The sequence below is a fragment of the Molossus molossus genome, unplaced genomic scaffold (assembly GCF_014108415.1).
Source record: "Molossus molossus isolate mMolMol1 unplaced genomic scaffold, mMolMol1.p scaffold_m16_p_3, whole genome shotgun sequence".
Lineage (NCBI taxonomy): Eukaryota > Metazoa > Chordata > Mammalia > Chiroptera > Molossidae > Molossus > Molossus molossus.
The window spans coordinates 44285472-44306614 of NW_023425366.1; the positions used below are offsets into that span (position 1 = coordinate 44285472).

A 21143-nucleotide genomic window follows, 5' to 3' on the forward strand; every position below is an offset into this window, starting at 1 on the left:
CAACCAGGGCTGGGGACAAACTGCAACCAAGGTACATGCCCTTAGCGGGAACCGAACCCAGGTCTCTCTGGACCGCAGGCCGATGCTCTAACCGCTGAGCCAAATCGACCAGGGCGGCCCCGCCATTTTGGAAGATCCCTGGTTTTTTCTGGGAGGAGGCAGCAGGGAGCAGCTAGGGCTGAGCAACCTGAGTCCACCAGTGCACCGTATGCCATCGGACTATTGGACCCCGCGTTAGCGGACCAGCACACAGTAGTGGCACTGTCAAGGTACCTGCTTGTGGAAGTAGCAACCGTCCAGGATCCGAGCACCTTCTCCCACAGCAGCAGCCTGATCAGAGCCGAACACCACCCTCAGCAGCAGTAGTGTCAGCTTGGGGGCCCAGCACCTTTCCCAACAACAGCAGTGACTGAGAGGGAGTAGAACCCCACCCCCAACAGCAGCTGAGGCTCAGGAGTTGAGACAAACCTCCAGCAGCAGGGGTTCGAGATCGGCACCCATCCTCAGGCAGCAGCAGCACAGATCGGCAGCTAGACCCATTCCCAGCGGCATCAGCAGAGGCTGATCAGGAGTGGTACCCCAGCCCAAGCAGCAGCATGACTCAGGCAGCCAAGACCTATCCCTGACAATTGCAGCAGCAGTTTTGGAGTGGAGCTCCTCCCCCAGCAGCAGCAAAGGCCTGGTAGCAGAGCATCTTCAGCCCCCAACAGCAGCAGAGGATTGGGAACTGATAACACTCCCTGGCCACAGCAGCAGCAGTAGCAATGCAAACTGGGAGCTGACATTTGTCCCCAACAGCAACTGATCAGGAGCTGAGCCCCACCAAGCAGCAGCGTACCCCAGCAGAACACCAGCAGGATTCACACACCCCAGCAGAGTGCCAGCTGAACCCACGCACCCCAGGCAGCGCACTAGCAGGACCCATGCACCCAAGGCAGCAGTAGCACAGATCGGAAGCTGAGACATATTCCCAGTGGCATTAGAGGCTGATCAGGAGAGGTGCCCCAGCCCAAGCAGCAATAAGTCTCAGGCAGCCAAGACCTGCACAACAAACCAGTACGAGCTGCCAATTGTCAACACTCTAGGACGCACAGCAGGCAAGAGGCGCCATACACCAAAACAGTCCAGGAGGCACCACAGCCTTATTTGATACACACTGACCTGCCTACACATTCCAACATATCCCTCACCAGGCCTTGAACTACCAGACTGCTAAAATGGTGAGACAAAGAAATAACACCCAAATGAAAGAAAAGGTAGAATCATCAGAAAAAGAACTACATGAAATGGAAGAAAGCACCTTGTCAGATAAAGAATTCAAAGCAATGATTTTAAGGATGCTTAAACAATTTGGTGAGAACTACAAGCAACTTAATATGAATTATGAAGAGCTGAGTGGGAACTATATCAGCTTAAAAAAAGAGGTAGAAGCTATGCATAAAAATCAAGAGGAAATAAAGAATGACATGGCTATTATGAAAAATACCTTAGAAGGGTTCAGTGATAGATTAGCAGAAGCTAAAGACCAAATCAGTGACTTAGAAGACAAGGTAGAAAAAAACACCCAAATACAGCAGCAAATGGGAAGAAAAATGAAGAAGCAGGAGGAGAGTTTAAGGGAGCTTTGGGACAGTACGAAATGTAACATTTGCATCATATGGGTACTGGAAAGAGAAGAATCAAAGAAAGTAATAGAGAGTCTGTTTGAAGAAATGATGACAGAAAACTTCCCTAAATTTGTGAAGGAAAAAGTCACACAAGTCCAGGAAACACAGAGAGTCCCAAGCAAGATGAACCCCAAAAGACCCACAGATAGACACATCGTAATAAAAATGGCAAACATTAAGACTAAGAAAGAGCCCTGGCCAGTTTGGCTCAGCGATTAGAGCATCAGCTCACAGTCCAGAGACACCCAGGTTCGCACATACCTTGGTTGCAGTTTGTCCCTGGCCCTGGTTGGGGTCATGTGGGTGGCGGCCAGTTGGATGTCTCTCTCACATCGATGTTTCTCTCTCTCTCTCTTCCTCCCTCTCTCCCTCTCGCTTATGAATGCAAAAAAAAAGACAAGAAAAGAGTCTTAAAGGAAGCAATAGAAAGATAGAATGTTACCTACAAGGGAGCTCCCATTAGACTTCCAGCTGATTTCTCAATAGAAACACTTTAAGACAGAGGGAGTGGCATGAAGTATACAAAGTAATGAAAGACAGGGGTCTGAATCCAAGACTACTCTATCCAGCAAGGCTATCATTCAAAATTGAAGGAGAAATAAAGAGCTTCACAGACAAAAAAAAAAAAAAAAGCTAAAGGAATTTTCCACCACCAAACCAGCAAGCACCACAAGAAGTGCTGAAGGGACTTTATTGTAAGAGGAAGAAGAAACAGAGAGAGGGGGAGGAACACAGCCAACTAATAAGTATCTATCAATAATAACCTTAAATGTAAATGGATTAAGCACTCCAATCAAAAGACATAGGGTAGCTGATTGGATAAGAAAACACAACCCATATATGTGTGTCTACAAGAGACCCACCTCACAACAAAAGACTCACACAGGATGAAAGTGAAGGGATGGAAAAAAATTTTCCAAGCAAATGGAAATGAAAAAAACTGGTGTAGCAATACTCATACTTGATAAGATAGACTTCAAAGTGAGGGCCATAATAAGGGACAAAGAAAGTCAGTACATAATATGAAAGGGATCAACCCAACAAGAGGATATAACCCTGGTAAATATATACGTACCAAATACAGGAGCACCAAAATATATTTAAACATTTCTGGAGGACTTCAAGAGATCAGTAACAATACAATCATAGTGGGTGTCTTTAACACCCCCCCTGACACCACTGGATAGATCTTTTAGACAAAAAGTTAACAAGGACACAGTACTTAAATGACGAACTAGATTAGGTGGACTTAATTAATATTTACAGAACATTTCACCCCAAAGCTGCAGAATATACATTCTTCTCAAGTGCACATGGGATATTCTCAAAGATAGACTACATGTTAGGACACAAAGTAAGTCTCTACAAATTCAAGAAGACTGAAATCATATCAAGCATCTTCTCAGATCACAATGGCCTAAAACTAGAAATAATTTACAACAAAAATATACAAACACTTAGAGGATAAATAGCATGTTGTTAAACAACGAATGGGTTGCCAAGGAGATCAAGTAATAAATTAACTTCCTGGAAACCAATGAAAACGCGCACACAACAATACAAAATGTATAGGACATAGCAAAAGCATTTCTGAGAGGGAAGTTCATAGCACTACAGGCCTTCCTCAAGAAACAAGAAAATTTCTAATTGACTTTCTAACACTGTAATTTAAAGAACTAAAAAGTAAACAAAAAGGAAAACCCAGAGCAAGTAGAAGGAAAAAAATAGTAAAGGTCAGAGCAGAAATAAACGACAAAGAAATTTAAAAAACAATTCAAAAGATCAATGAAACAAAGAGCTGGTTTTTCTAAAAGATTGATGGACCCTTAGCCAGGCTCACCAAGAAACAAAAAGAGAGGACCCAAATAAACATCAGAAACAAAAGAGAAGTAACAACTGACATCACATAAATACAAAGGATCATCAAAACATACTATGAACAATTATACGCCAACAGATTGGACAAACTAGCCGAAATGGACAAATTTCTAGAAACAGTCTCCCAAAACTGAACCAGGAAGAGATAGAAAACTTGAACAGTCCAATAACAATTAAGGAAATTGAAGATGTAATCAAGAAACTCCCAGCAAACAAAAGCCCAGGCCCGGGCAGCTTCATGGGGGAGTTTTACTGAACATTCAAAGAAGATCTAGCACGCATTCTCCTCAAACTATTCCAAAAAATTCAAGAAGACGGAAGACTTCCAAACTCATTTTATGAGGCCAGCCTAATCCTAATCCCAAAACTGGATAAAGATACTACAAGGAAAGAAACTACAGGCCAATATCCCTGATGAACACAGATGCCAAAATCCTTAACAAAATATTAGCAAATTGGACCCAGCAATACATAAAAAAAAAATTATTCATCATGACCAAGTGGGATTCATCCCAGGGATGCAAGGCTGGTACAATATTTGTAAATTGATAAATGTTATAACAAACAAAATGTGATAATAAACAAAATGAAAGATAAAAATTATGTTATCATATTAATAGACCCTGAAAAAACATTTGATGAGATCCAGCATCCATTTTTGATAAAAACTCTAAGCAAAGTGGGACTAGAAGGATCATATCTCAACATAATAAAGGCCATTTATGACAGAGCTATAGCCAATATCATACTCAATGGGCAAAAACTAAAAGCATTTTTCTTAAGAACAGGAACAAGACAGGGATGTCTACTGTCACCACTCTAATTTAACATAGTACTGGAAGTCAGCCACAGCAATCAGACAAGAAGAAAAAAATAGAAGGGATCCAAATTGGAAAGGAAGAAGTGAAACTGTCATTATTCACAGATGACATGATATTATATATAGAATACTCTAAAGACTCCATCAAAGGACCACTAAATTTAATAAATGAATTTGACATATTATCAGGATACAAAATCAACATTCAGAAATCATTGGCATTTTTATACACCAGTGATGAACACAAAGAAAGAGAAACTAAAAAAACAATCCCACTTTGCATTGCAACCAAAAAACTAAGATACATAGGAATAAATTTAACTAAAGAAGTAAAGGAAGGACCCATTCGCAGAAAACTACAGGACATTGAAAACATAAATAGAGGGAGATATAAAAAAGTAGAAGCATATACCTTGTTCATGGATTGGAAGAATTAACTTCATTAAAATGTTCATACTACCCAAAGCAATCTATAGATTCAGTGTAATCCCTAATAAAATACCAACAACATATTTCACAGAACTAGAACAAACACTCCAAAAGTTCATATGGAACCAAAAAAGACCCCCAATAGCACAGCAATCTTGGAAAAGAAGGACAAAGTAGGAGGGATCACAATACCAGATATCAGGTTATACTACAAAGCCATTGTAATCAGAACAGCATGATACTGGCGCAAGGACAGGCATATAGATCAATGGAATAGGACAGAGAACTCAGAAATTGACCCAAGACATTATGCTCAATTAATATTTGGCAAAGGTGGCAAGAGCATACAGTGGAGTAAAAAATTCTCAACATGCCCTGGCCAGTTTGGCTCGGGTAGAATGTCGGCCCATGGACTAGTGATTGGTTCCAGCCAAGGTCACATACCTCAGTTGTGGTTTGTCTCCAGCTCTGGTCGGGGTCGTATGGGAAGCAACCAGTCAATGTGTCCCTCTCACATCGATGTTTCTTTCTTTCTCCCTTTCTCTTTCTCTCTCTTCCTCCCACTCTATTTAAAGATAAACAGAAAAAATATCCTCAGGTGAGGATTAAAAAAAAAAATTTTTTTTTAAATGCTCAACATCACCAATCATCAGAGAGATGCAAATTATAATGACTATGAGTTATCACCTCACACCTGCCAAAATGGCTGTCATCAACAGATCATCAAACAACAAGTGCTAGTAAGGGTGTAACGAAAAGGGGACTCTATTACACTGCTGGTAGGAATGCAGACTGGTGCAGCCACTGTGGAAAACAATACGGTGTTTCCTCAAAACATTAAAAATTGAACTGCCATTTGATCCCAGTGATCCCACTTCTTGGAATATATCCTAAGAAGCATGAAACACCAATTAAAAAGAATATATGTACCCTTCTGTTCATAGTAGCACTATTTACAATTGCTAAGATCTGGAAACAACCCAAGTGTCCATCAGTAGATGAGTAGATAAAACAGCTGTGATACAGCCCTGGCCGGTTTGGGTCAGTGGTTGGAGCGTTGGCCTGTGGACCAGAGAGTCTCGGGTTTGGTTCCCGCTAGGGACACATACCAAAAAAAAACAAAAAACCCACACACACACAAAAATAGCTGTGATACATATACACAATGGAACATTATCTATAGAGCTGTAAGAGAGAGAGAGATCTCTTATTCTTTGAGACGATATGGAGGGACCTGGAGATTATTACACTAAGCGAAATAAGCCAGTCAGAGAAAGACAGATATCACATGATCTCACTCATTTGTGGAATATAATGAACAAAATAAGGTGATGAACAAAATAAACCCAGAGACATAGAAGTAGGGTTCAGACTGACAAACTTCAGAGGAGGCAGGGGGGAGGGAAGAGATAAAGGAAAGAACTTAGTATATACGCATGACCAGTGGACATGGACCACAATGCTGAGGGGAGAGGGGGATGATAAGAGGGTGTCAGTGGGGGTAAAAGAAGAAACACCTATAACAAAAAATAAATGAAAAAAAGCTTTTAAAAATTTTTTCTTCATTTTGATATAGAAAATACCTTGTAAGCACTTTATTAGTAAAGATATATATAATGTTTAATATAGAGATGCTATTGTTTAATATATCTTACTCTTTTTATTAAAATATTTTACTCTTTCTGTCTTAACCCTCTCTTCCCCAATACATAATGAACAATAATGGAATTAGATTATTTTTAAATTCAAAAACATGGATGAAATAATTTATATATAGCCATGTTACTTTTTTTGTTGTTGTAGTTGTTAATTCTCACCTGAGGATACTTTTTCATTGATTTTTTTGATAGAGATAGGATGGGAGGGAGGGGGAGAGAGAGAGAGAGAGAGAGAGAAACAGAGAGAAACACTGATGTGAGAGAGACACATTGACTTGTTGCCTCGAACCTGTGACCCTTCGGTCCATGGGCCAAAGCTCTAACTACTGAGCCAAATTGGGCAGGGCTTATGTTACTTTTTATAGGGAACTGCACACAGTCATTTATCTATAGTGTTTTATTTGTTAGATTCTCTTCAGGAACCCTCTAGTAACAAAACAAGACAAATAAGCTTCAGGAAAGAAAAGATGTGATTTATATTATAAAGAAATGTTACAATCATAGCCTAGTCATTCAATGTAGATGTAGATGTACAGCTGCTGGCATTGACCAGTCTTGACTTTCCTTAACAAACATACCTTATAAAGAAAATGATGAGCAAGTAATATTTTTTCATTATTACTGTAAAATATAGTGGATATTTTTTGTTTTTTGTTTTTCTAGTTATGTTCATATCAGATAATGAAAGTTTTAATCCTTCACTGTGGGAGGAACAGAGGAAACAGCGAGCTCAAGTGGCGTTTGAATGTGATGAAGACAAAGATGAAAGGGAGGCCCCTCCCAGGGTGAGTGTGTTCTTTCCTCCTTCACATTTGAAACAGATGTATACCCATACTGTGCTGTTTGGGGAGATACAAAGAAATGTATGGTTTCATTCCTTGCTCTCAAGGCACTTGAAGTTTTACTGACTATGTATCATGTGAAATAATTTGAGAACAATATGAAATTATGTGATTAAAAAACAGATTTCGTAGTGTATATTAATATAAGAGAAAAAAATATTGTTTTACCCCTTTAATGATTTATTTATATATATTTTAGGGAAAAGACCTCTGTTATGAACCTTTTGTTTCTGTATGGGATTAAAAATGTGTGTCACAGTGATACAAGTAGCAAATACCCATTTCTGAGTTACTTAAGGATGTAATCCTTTTCCCCTTACAATTATCTGGATTTCAGAAAATAACAGGTTGATCTTTGAAGTGTTTGGTTCCCTGCACATAAGACATAATATATAAATGTAGGAATTTTGTGTGTGTCTGGATAAATATCTAGCTGGAAAATAAATATCTGTTTCAAAGACAAATGACAATGTTGGCAATATCTATACCATATATCTCCCTGTGGTATATATGTATGCCTGTTAAAAATGTTTTTAAAACCATGAAATTCATAACTGATGTCTTTCACAACTGATAAAACCATGCTTTTATTGAGTCTAAAATGCTTACAAAGGCCTGTCATCTGTTTTCACAGTTACCCCTATGAGCCAGATAGCCAATGTAATTAAGATGGATTATAGATTAAATTTTGAGATGTCACTAGAAATATTCATATTTTAAATTTTTCTTATTTTATTTCTTTAGGAGGGAAATTTAAAGAGATATCCAACACCATACCCAGATGAACTTAAGAATATGGTCAAAACTGTTCAAACCATTGTACATAGATTAAAAGATGAAGAGACTAATGAAGACTCTGGAAAAGATTTGAAACCACATGAAGATCAGCACGTTGTAAATAATGATGTGGGTGTGAAGGTTAGAAAACGCAATTCAGAAGAATTGAATGAAACCTACTTCAAGTTCTTTAAAATTTTTAAATGATAATTGATATAATGATCCTTTTGTATACACTAAAATGTACTCCCTATTTTAGGGTGGTGTTCTCAGCTACTTGAACTAAAAGCTCTAACAATCAGTGAACTTCCTAATTGCTATTATTTCCACTTCACTGTAGTTGCGGACTTGGGAATGTCAGCATAATCTTTAAAAAATTATTGCCAGAGCCAAGAATAAGATAATGAATGTAATGGAAATGTAAAGAAAATTCATTGTAATGGAAATACTATTACTCACCTCGGTAATATTGATTCACTCTACCAATACTAATTATAAATTTAATTACTATGACAGACTGTTGGCATTTCCTTGGGCTCTTTCAGAAACCTATGCATATCCCTAAATTATGTTCCTTTAGTGGACTTTTTTTCTCACATTGTATCATAGAAACAAGTTTTATCATGTCACTAGAGTTATACATTTCACAATGAGCAGAAAACAATCTAACCTTTATGAATTTGAGTATGGTGAGCTAAGTGACTCACTCATGAACATTAGCTTTGCAACTTCTAAGATGAAATGTATCTTCAGCTACATTGTAAAGGTTAATGTGGCTCATGGACCTTTGGGAACTACCTGTCCCCAAAATGAGCATTTTATCTGAGTGTTACACATTTCAGTGTTTAAAGTTTCCTTGATTTATCCAGAATAGGAAAATGTTAAATTACTTTTAAATTTTCATGTGAATTTTAGCGCAAGAATAGATACAAAGCATAAGGAATATGAATTCTTTATCCTCTCTCTTACTTATTAGACTTCAGAAAGTACTACTCCAGTAAGAAGCAAAACTGATGAAAGAGAAAAGTATATGATAGGAAACTCTATACAGAAGACCAATGAACCTGAAGCTGAGACCAGTCCTGGGAATCTACCAGTGACTGCAAATATGAAAGCTTCTGAGAACTTGAAGCATGTTAATCGTGATGATGTTTTTGAGGTATGGCTTTATGATTATTCTGGAATAATCATAACTGATATGAATTTAACATTTTATTGTTGCTAACTGAAGATAGGAGAGACTTGATATTGATAGCAGAAAATATGCTAATTCATTTATCATTGAGAAATTTCATATTTGCTGTAATATCATTCATTTATCACTTTAACTTAATTTTCAAATATTTACAATGTAAATTAGATTGTGGCAGTTCTTTTCGAGTTCTCTAAAATACCTGATAGCAATTGCTTTGTCTCTGTAACTTAAAAATGAAAAGGTTGCCATAGGTATACTTCAATTATATTTGGCTTATTTAAGCATTAATTATGAAATATTTTTTTTCCTTGAATATCTGAGACTTTTATCTTAGAGTTTCTTATAGTGGGTCAGTCAATGAAAGCTGTAGCTTATTTTAAAATAGCTTTATTGAGGTGTATAACTCACATATACAACTCACCCAATTTAATAAAGGGTACAATTCAGTGGCGTTTAGCATTCTCAAAATTGTGCAACCTTTACCACATCATGTTGAGAACATTTTCATTACTCCAAAAATAAAGTTCATACTTTTTAGCCATCACCCCACATCCTCTCCATCTTGCTCAGCCCTAGGGAGCTAGTAGTCTACTTTACCTGCCTCTTTAGATGTGGCTATTCTTGGCATTTCATGTAAATGTAACTATATAGCCTGGTCTTTGTGATTGTTTTCTTTCACTTAGCATGTCTTCCAGGATTATTCATATTGTAGCATGTATCAGTACTTCATCCATGTTTTATTTCTGAACAATATTCTGTTGTAATGGTGAATAATGGACATTTGAGCTATTTCCACATGTTGCTTATCATGAATAAGGCTGCTGTAAATTTTTGTGTATTCGTTTTTGTGTGGATATATATTTTCTTTTCTCTTGGATATATACTTAGGAGAAGAATTGTTGGATCATATGGTAACTTATGTTTAACTGTCTGAGAAACTGCCATTTTTCCAAAAGAGGTTGTACCATTTTACATTCCCCTCAGACACTGTTGGAGGTCATGGAAAATGGTTAACCTGTAACTTTTAAAAATGAGATTCTGAAGTGTTTTTTACTTATAGCTGCATTGTCCAGTGTGGTATCCACTAGCTACAAGTGGCTATTTAAATTTAAGTTAAATTAAGTAAATAAAATTAAAAATTGAACTTCTCAGTTATGCTTGTCAGGTTTCAGATGCTCAGTTGCCACATCTGGCTAGTTAATGGCTATCATGTTGAACCACACAAATAATTTCTATCATTATAGGAAGTTCTTTTGGAAATCACTACTATATAGAAATACGGATTTGGGGAATTATAATAGCCTCTTTATTCTTGAAAGTTTAAATGTGTTTAAAGCAGATCATCTATGACTGAATATGTCAGGAGTGATAGTATGAAATAAAACTGGTAGAGTAGATTGGATCCTGATTAAGAAGCTCTTGAAAGCCATTCTCAGAAGTTTGCACTTAATGTTCTGTAGTCTTGGGGAATCACTGAAGGCTTTTTAGCAGAGCATTACTTGTGATAGGGCTATGTATTTGAGTTAATCTGGTAGCAGATACTGGATTCTCCAAGTTTGAGGGCTTTTGAGTAATTACAGTCATCCCTCGCCGCTTCGTGCTTCGACTTCCTCGGCTTCACTCTATTGCGGTTTTTTCAAATATATTCATTAAAAAGTTGATTGAAACAGTGAAAATGATACAGCGCGCGCTCAGTTGTCTGAGTCAATTATACACCCTTGTATTACAATTACAATTAAAATTACTGTACTTATGGACTATAGACCTATATATTCAAGCACCCCAGGAATCCTTCAACACCAGGTGCAACCGCTAGAGTCTGGAACGGATTAATCATGATAAACAAAGGATGACTATATAGTATAAAATGCAAACTAGGCCTGGCCAGTGTGGCTCAGTGGATTGAGCATCGTCCCATGGACTAAGGGGTCCTGGTTCGATTCCTGATCAGGACACATGCCTGAAATACAGGTTTGATCCCCAGTAGGGGGCATGCAAAAGGCAGCCCATTTATGTTTCTGTCTCAAACATATTTTAAAATGCAGACTAGATCTTAGTTGCAAGAATATTACAGATGTAATGTGTGAATACCTCTGCCCATAAGGAATGGAGAAGAGGAATCAGTCATATAACCATGCCTGAATGTGATGATGATGCTATTAACAGAAATAGGGATGTTAAGAGAACAAATAGGCTTGGAAGGACAAGTTTGTATTTGGATAGGTAGAATTTGAAGAAATGATAAGACCATCAGGTAGACATATTCAATAGATAGTTGGAATCTTTAGCTCAAATGAGAAATAAAAGCTAGGTTATAAATTGGAGAATTGTCTACATTAAATACAATCATTGCCCTGACTAGTGGCTCAGTGGTTGAGTATTGACCCATGCACCAAGATGTTGATGGTTTGATTCCCAGTCAGGGCACATGTTGCAGGCTCAATCCTCAGTGGGGGCATGCAGGAGGCAGATGATCAATGTTGATATTTCTCCTCATCAATGTTTCTCAGCATCAATGTTTCTATCACTCTCTCTCCCTCTCCTTCTCTAACAAGAAAACAATTTTAAAAACACATTTAAACATAATCATTGAGGAAAGTGCATATCCATGAGAAAAGAATGATAAAGGGAAAAATATGAACTAATTGCAGGAAGATGAAGTGATGGCAGCAAAGGAGAAAGGTAGCAGGAGATTAGGAGACTGCAGTTGCCAGGAGCCCAGGTGTAATAGAATTCCATGAAGGAGAAAGTCTGGTCACAGTTTAACTGGTGCAGATATCAAAGATTAGAACAGACCACTTGCCTCTCTTTGTTGCATTCATTCTGTCACTAGGTCCTGTTAATTCCTAATTTCTGTAAAATTCTTTTTCTCTTTGCCAGCCATCACTGCCTTTGCCTAAGGCCAGATGCGGTCTTTTTTCTTCAGGACTATTGTGATAACTAGATTTTTTTCCTACCAGTCTCTTCCCATATATTCTAGTTTAAAAATAGTCTGATCTTGTGAGTTCCTGGCTTGGCAACCTCATATCATGGCCAACACATACTTAATTGAGTCCATACTCAAAACATAATCCTCTCATTTCCATCCTTCTTCTACTCAAAATGTAATTCCTGCCCTGGCTGGTTTGGCTCAGCGGTTAGAGCGTTGGCCTGCGGTCTGGAGAGACCCGGGTTCGGTTCCCGCTAAGGGCATGTACCTCAGTTGCAATTTGTCCCTGGCCCTGATTGGGTCGTGTGGGTGGCGACCACTTGATGTGTCCCTTTCACGACAATGTTTCTCTCTCTCTCTCTCCCAACCACTCTATCTGAACAAAATATCAAAAAATGTCCTCAGGTGAGGATAAAAAAAAATGTAATTCCTTTCTTAACTCATCATCAAGACTAAACTGAATTACATTCTTTTCCTATTCTACTAATTTGCATCCTAACTTTTTTCATTGTTATACAGTCTTGAACAGAGTTAAAAAAGTATAGCCTATGGTCCAGATCCAGCCCACTGCCTGTTTTTGTATGACTTGCAAGCTAAGAACAGCTTTTATATTATTAAATGGTGGAATAAAAATAAAAATAATATTTCATGATGTGAAAAATTAAATGAAATTCAGTATTACTGGCACACAACCATTGTCATTTATTTACATAATGTCTGTGACTACTTTTGTGTACACAGCAGAGTTGAGAAGTTGGAACAGAGACTGTATGGTTCTCAAAGCATAAAATATGTACTACCTAGCCTTTTCATTGAAGGTTTGCTGACTCCAGTCCATATCTTTATTGTGGCACTTATGAGTACCTAAAAGTCTTAGCACTTTCATTTATTTTTAAATTTTTAAAAAATGTTTTACTGATTTTTTTTAGCGAGAGGAAGATAGAGGGAGAGAGAGAGAAACATCGATGTGAGAGAGATATATCAATCGTCTGCCTCCTGCACACCCCCTACGAAGGATAGAGCCCTCAACCCAGGCATGTGCCCTGTCTGGGAATCGAACCCGGACATCTTGGTGCATAGGTTGACATTCAACCACTGAGCCACACCCGCCAGGGCAAGTCTTACCACTTTTAACAGAATACCTTTATAAAACCTTTGATATATTTTTATCATATTAACTGGGAATAATTTTATGTAGTGTAGACAGTATTAAATTTTTCCCATTAATAGGTCATTTTATTTTTATTTTTTTTAACCTAAAATAGCTCTCAATGGTAGATAACTTGGAAAAATTGCAGAATAGTAGAGAAAAATTCATGGAGAAGACCATAAAATTATGTCTTCAAATTGGGCAAAAACTGTCATTAATTCATATTACTGAAAGAACTCCTCAGTCCTTCTGATGCTTTGGAACTCCATGATCCTTGGAGTATTAAATTTGAGGATTAGGAAGATTTTTTTTTTTGTCGGAGTAAACTGAGTTTTTCAGTGGCAGTGATCGTTTATTTTTATTTCTCTGGCATCTTACAGATTACTAGGCACATAATAATCATTAATACACTTCAATTAAGGCCTGCTCCAGAAAATAATCCTGTAGGTGATTTGACATATGGTTAATAACTACCATGGTTTTATTACTGTATCTTTAAAATTTTTGAATCGTATACTACTATGAGTCAGTACATGCTACTATAAAAAGGTTTCATACATGTTCTAAATATTGATTTCTTTAAAGTTCTTAAAACTTAGCATTTATTCATTTAAAGAAACTAAAATCTATTTTCATAAATATTTTTGCTCTTTTCTCTTTAAATTAGGAATCTGAAGAACTTTCTTCTGATGAAGAGATGAAAATGGCAGAGATGCGACCACCGTTAATTGAAACCTCTATTAACCAACCAAAAGTGGTAGCACTTAGTAATAACAAAAAAGGTTAGCTGTTAAGGAAAGCACTAATATTAGAAATGGGCTGTATAACATTTATAATTTTTTGGAATAAATTTCATTAAATGTCATTTAAAACACTTTTTAGCAATCATTTTTAAAACATGTCTTTTTGAAAGGTCTATTTCTCTTATTTTTAAAGGAAAGTCTTGATAGACCTTTTTTCTTCCCTCATGCAGGTCTACTTATAAGGGCATGGACTTTATAGGCAGACAAGCCTAGATTATGATTCCATTTCTGCCACTTGTTTGCTGTATGTTCCTAGAGCTACCTAATTTTATCCATGTGTTTGTGTCTCATTTGACACAAAATGAGGCTAATAAAGGACTTTGTGAATATTAAATGTACTTATTCAGTGTACTGAGATCTAGCCCAACACCTGATGTATAGTAGTAGGTGCTTGTTATTTTATCTACCCCAGAACTTATTCTTAAACCATCCTTCTTCCCAGCCATTCTTTCATTTAACATAAAAGGGAACTTGGACAATATCTATCTCTTCCTTTTATCCTTTCCTCACTCCTCCCCACCAATGCCTGAACATCTGTAAATTACCTCCACCAAATATTGATCGAACTTTTATCTTTATAGCATTAATGAAATTTGCTATAATGGTGCTTCTTAAATAGCTTGGGTTTCATAATAATAATGGTGGTGATATTTGTTGAGTACTTACTAATTGCTGCTTGCTCTATGCTAAATATTTTACATGTTATCTAATGATCACAATTGTCCCATGATACGGAGTTGGAAAAAAAGGGATATATCTTGGAAATAATTTAATGCCATTTTAAAATTTTGTGAATTAGAGAGCCCCATGTGCTACCGTTTTTAACTCTAAACACAACCCAGACTACTTAAACTGAAATATTTGGATCAGCAAAAATACCCTTAATTCAGATCATGTAATCTCCTGTGACTGTGTCTATATATACTGTTTCTATGATTTGGCTGGAATTGAGTTAGTGAAAAACATCCTTTAGGGTTCTAAAGATATGTTATCTTTTTTATCACTACTTTTAAAAATACTACTTTTTATACTACCTACCTATAATGGAATATGGATATTATCTATTTCTATTTGTTATAATGTTACAAAACCATATCACATATTAAGAGTTCACTATTCAGCCCCGGCCGGTTTGGCCCAGCGGTTAGAGCATTGGCCTGTGGTCCGGAGAGACCCAGGATCGGTTCTCGCTAAGGGCATGTACCTCGGTTGCAGTTTGTCCCTGGCCCTGGTTGGTCGTGCGGGTGGCAGCACTCAATGTGTCCCTTTCACATCAATGTTTCTCTCTTTCTCTCTCTCTCTCTCCCCTCCCTCCCTCCCTCCCTCCCTTCCTCCCTCCCTCCCACTCTATCTGAACAAAAAATGCCCTCAAGTGAGGATTAAAAATAAAAAAAAAAAGAGTTCACTATTCATATATAATTTTTTGAAATGATTTATAAATGTGATGAGAGAACTGATATTGTGAAAATACCTTGATTTGTTTGGTGTTTGTTTTTTGATTGACTACATTGCCTATTTTTATTGTCATAATAGATAAAAACATTTCCATACATGTATAATTTCTTCCCCAGATAAGTTTACTAAGGCTATAAACCATTCTCTGTATTTTTTATTATTATGACTTTTTAAAATTGTAAATGAGTGGAAAAGCATATTTCCTAAAACTAATTGATGGCCTTAGCATTGCCTAATGTAATCTTGTCAATAGTTCAAACTAAATCAAACTCTGGATAACTCTAACTTGGTTATATTTTTTCAAAAGTAAAGGTATCTGTCACTGTTTTTAAATTCTTTAATGTTTGTATTAAGACTGAATTTTTATAGGTGCCTCTGGTTATTATTTATATAATTCTTTACCTTATATGTTGAACCAGGGCAATATAAATGCTATGTCATCACTGGGGGGACATATTTCACACAGATACTTGGTGACTTTATCAGTGGCTTGATTTTTTTGTTTGTTTCAGATGATACAAAGGATATAGATTCTTTATCAGATGAAGTTACACACAATAGCAATCAGAATAACAGCAACTGTTCTTCTCCATCTCGGATGTCTGATTCAGTTTCTCTTAATACTGATAGTAGTCAAGACACCTCACTCTGCTCTCCAGTGAAACAAACTCATATTGGTATTAATTCCAAAAGAAGGTTTGTGAATATCTTAACAGAATAATTTATTTGTACAATAAATAGAGATAGAAATGCAAAGAAATATATATTACCAAAACATAAAGGATTTCACAAATGTTATAAAAGTGGTTCAGGCAGTATATGGTTTCTTCCCCACTTTTTTACTAATTTTTTAGCTTTTCATTTTAGATTTGTTTTTTTAAGGTGGAGAAGAAAATATATATTCTAATTTTCTTCATTAAAAGGTTGAACAGTTTTACAATAGTTCTAGGTATTACAACATAAACAGCCTATTTGGAGTAATTCAAGTTGAAACTGGTATTTTTAGGTTTAGAAATGCAGATTATTTGGGGGCAATTCTATTAAAGTGTTTATTTAAATACTTTTAATTTATATTTGGCTTAGACTTAAATTTGGAGGTTAAATTCTCTGAAACAAGACTTAATTCCTACATGTTGGAATTTAGCTGAAGTTGAAAACATTATTATTTGGGCTCTCAAGAAGTTTGACTATCAAAGTAAGACTGTACCATTTTACTTTCATGTTACTTTATAAGATAAAATGTTTGAGAGAAAGATAAGGGTTACTACTGAACCCAGAGTTTATTGTATGGATATTTCTAAATATTTTTCAGAGCTCAGTTGTTCTTACGTTCCAGGCTGCATATTTAAGTCAGATTTTTGTATGTATTAATTTATATTATTGGAAAAGGAAAATGACTTTCATATCTCAAAATGAGTTTAGTTGTTACGTAATTGTAATTATGATTAATAATTTATATCTGTTCTCTGAATTTGAAGCTAAAACTCAGTATGGTAATATATTAATTCTTAAAACCTTTTAGATGTTAAGATAATGATTAATTTGTTGAATAATAAAATTTTGCTGAAGTTGGGAAGTAGTGTAGTATTTCCTAAGTCATGTTTTTTATATTATGAAATAAAGGCTTAGAAAGGGATATATCTACACCTCTTTGTGTTTTATTTCTAATTGTGAATATTATGTGTCACCTAATGGGAAGATTCATGTTAAGGAATATTTGTTGAAATATAACTTGACTATTTTTTTGAAATACAACTTGAGGACACAAATATTTTTTATATCACCAAACAGAAATAAAATATTTTCTGTAATTTTGGAATATCACATGTATAAATATTTTCTAAATCCAGTGTAGCCACTTAATGTGATTAAATTTAATTTCAATTTTGATCTTTCTTCATATTTTGTAGAACTTTGAGCTGGTGTTTAGTTCTTCATTAATTTCTTTATATATTTGAATCTAATAACTTAGTTAATATGATAACTCTGGCCAATAATGTAAGTTTTCAGAATTATTTATAAAAATGTTCTGTGTGCTTTACTCAGCTATATAAATTTTTAACTCTTTCTCCATGTATCTGCTCATCTTTTTAGCATGCTTGTGAAAAGATGCACCAAAAGAGGATACATAATATAGTTTTACTTATCTCCATTTAATATAGAAATCTCCCATTACTAAGAAAACAGTGCTTTACAGTGTTTTTGATAAAATTATTTTTGTTTTAGGCAAGAAGATGAAAATTTTAACATCTTTTTACAAAATGGAGATATTTTAAACCATTCAGAGGAAAAATTCAAGGTTCATGATAAAAAAGATTTCAACTTACCAGAATATGACTTGAATATTGAAGAACGATTAGTTCTTATTGAGAAAGGTGTTGACTCAACAGTCACATCTGATGCATCTCACAAGTTAGACCATATCAATATGAATTTTAATAAACTTATAACTGATGATACATTTCAACCAGAGAGAGTGGAAAGATCAAAGACACAGGATATAGTGCTTGGAACGGGCTTTTTAAGCATTAATGCTAAAGGAGAAGCTGAGCACTTGGAAAATGGAAACAAGTGTCCTAATCTGGAATGCATAAATAAGGTAAATGGACATTTTGCAGAAACTCCACAGTCTCCTAGGAGGACTGAACCACATGATACTGATTCTTCAGTTGATATGGGTATTTCCAAAAGCACTGAAGATCTCTCCCCTCAAAGAAGTGGGCCAATTGGGTCTGTTGTGAAATCTCATAGCATAACTAATATGGAGACTGGAGAGCTAAAAATCTATGACATTCTTAGTGATAATGGACTTCAACAGCCAAATGCAACAGTAAAAGTCTCATCTACTATCGATGGAAAAAATATAGTCAGGAGCAAGTCTGCTACACTTTTGTATGATCAACCGTTGCAAGTATTTACTGGTTCTTCTTCATCTTCTGATTTAATATCGGGTACAAAGGCAATTTTTAAGTTTGATTCAAATCATAATCCTGAAGAGCCAAATATAAGAGGTCCCACAGCAAGTGGCCCACAATCGACACCTCAAATATATGGTCCTCCACAATATAATATCCAGTATAGTAGCAGTGCTACAGTCAAGGACACTTTGTGGCACTCCAAACAAAGTCCCCAAGTAGATCATGTCAGTTTTCCTTCTCAGCGCCTTCCTAGATCAGAGAGCACAGAAAATCACAGTTATGCTAAACATTCTGCCAATATGAATTTCTCTAACCATAACAATGTTCGAGCTAATACTGGATACCATTTACATCCAAGACTTGGCCCTGGAAGACATGGGGAAATGTGGGCTGTCTCACCAAATGACCGACTTATTGCTGGAGCAACTCGAAATACAATTCAGCGACAAAGTAGCGTGTCCTCTACAGCCTCTGTAAATCTTGGTGAGCCAGGTCCCACACGGCGGGCCCAAATCCCTGAAGGAGATTATTTATCATACCGAGAGTTACATTCAGTAGGAAGAACTGCTCCAGTGATGTCAGGATCACAAAGACCTCTTTCTGCACGAACATATAGCATTGATGGTCCAAATACATCTAGGCCTCAAAGTGCTCGACCCTCTGTTAGTGAAATACCAGAGAGAACTATGTCAGTTAGTGATTTCAATTATTCACGGACTAGTCCTTCAAAAAGACCAAATGCAAGGGTTGGTTCTGAGCATTCTTTGTTAGATCCTCCAGGGAAAAATAAAGTTCCTCATGATTGGAGAGAACAAGTACTACGACACATTGAGGCCAAAAAGTTAGAAAAGGTAATTAAACATGAGTTTTTCATTTTCCTTATGAATTTACTGATTTTTCTTAAAAATATTTGGCATTCTCTGTTTATTAAATAAGGTGAAACAAGATACTCTCAATTATTGAATATATACGTATATTCAAGGAGTTTTTCCTTGGTATTGAGAATAGCGTTCCAAGTTCAGACTTGATCTGACTCCAAACAATTGAGATGGTAGTATCAGCTTCTTTCCTTTCTCTTCCTCCCCAGTGTTTTCTAATGGGCTTACATTCATTTTATATATTTATGTGTGTGTTTCTTTTAGATTGTGCCACACATACTATAAATAACACATGTATATACATGTGTACCTCTGTTTAGCATTTTCTGACCTCTAGTCATTTAATAATAGTGGTTAATTATGTAACTATATATAAAAATAAGCAGTTTATTATATAGTTAATAGAAAAACAAATGTATTGAAATGTAAATATTTCATCGAAGATTTTTTTCCCAGTTATATGACTAACACTGTCACTGACACAGATGGCTTCTGGCATGGCATTTACTCTTTTCTGAACTGCATTTCTGACCTATTTGAACTCACTTGTCTGGCTCTGCTGTATTGTGTAGATGTTTGTTTTTTAAAAGGAGTTAAATTTTTTTTAACTATCCTGTAAAACTAATATATTAGTACCACAGTTCTGTAGCCCAGTCGTATAAGGCACATTCTTTCTTTAAGATTTAACTTCATTTCCTGGCTGGTGTGGCTCATTTAGCTGGGTATCGTCCTGTGCACCCAAGGGTTGCCATTTCTATTCCTGATGCGAGCACGTGCTGGGTTGTGGGCTCGATCCCCAATGGGCGGCATGCAGGAGGCAGCCGATTCATGTTTTGCTTTCACATTGATGTTTCTCCCTCTCCCATTTTTCTCTAAAAATTATTAAAATATGAAAAAAGATAAAGCCCAACCTGTGTATGTCAGTTGGTTGGCGCTGTCCCATGCACCAGGAGGTCACTGGTTCGGTTCTTGGTCAGGGCAAGTGGTCAAGTTGTAGGCTCAATCCCCAGTGGGGTGCATGCAGGAGGCAGCTGATTGATGTTTCTCTCAATCTCATCGATGCTTCTGTCTCTTTCTCCCTTTTCCTCCCTCGGTCTGAAATCAATAAAAACACTTTTTTTTTTTTAATTAAAAAAAAAGATTTAGCTTCATAACTCTCAGTGGATTTTACCCAAGAATTATCTTACCTCTGTTTATTAAGTATAATAAATTAGTCATTATTTTAAAAAATTCCTGAAGTTAAATTTTCAGAAATAAATACCTAAAGTATAATTAATACCTTATGTCAGTCCACGTTGAACCTCTGCCTGTAGTTAATTCTGCAATGCTGTCTTCTCAACTTTAGATAACAGCCATCTGTAAGTGTTAGGCAACTTCATTCTCATCTGTTTATTTTGTTTCAGCTATAACTTTGTACTTACTGTTGAGGCTCTTTGACCTTGTGTGCTTTTTCTAAGGAATTTGGAAAGTTCTTAACCAAAGGAGTTTTATAGCTGTTTTATACATAAACTTCTGGCGATAGTGTAGAACTGGATTTGAGGATAAGGCTCTATGGTTAAGTTGATTGAATTATGAGGTTGTCTAGTGGTCCAGAAAATAAATGAGAAAGTATCAGTGGAATTGAGACAAAGTAATGAATTAAGAGGCAGTTCTGAAATAGGCTTTATAAGAATTTACTTCTGATTGGAATATTTCTGTTATCAGTTATTGAAGAAAAGAGATTGAGCTTGGTTGTTGGAAATGC

The 21143-nt window shown here is 36.2% G+C and overlaps 1 protein-coding gene across 19 annotated transcripts in view; it reads left to right on the forward strand.

Annotated features, from left to right (window-relative positions):
• Nucleotides 1-21143, forward strand: part of ERBIN (erbb2 interacting protein) — a 130158-nt gene that overhangs the window by 95732 nt on the left and 13283 nt on the right. For 15 of the 19 annotated variants that reach the window (XM_036279827.1, XM_036279824.1, XM_036279836.1 and 12 more), the window contains 6 exons: nt 7116-7237; nt 8039-8212; nt 9048-9230; nt 14013-14127; nt 16116-16299; nt 17830-19372. In XM_036279827.1, coding sequence (XP_036135720.1) covers nt 7116-7237; nt 8039-8212; nt 9048-9230; nt 14013-14127; nt 16116-16299; nt 17830-19372 — 2321 coding nt within the window. The remainder of the gene's footprint in view (nt 1-7115; nt 7238-8038; nt 8213-9047; nt 9231-14012; nt 14128-16115; nt 16300-17829; nt 19373-21143) is intronic. The other 4 variants (XM_036279828.1, XM_036279837.1, XM_036279822.1 and 1 more) reach the window with 1 other exon arrangement.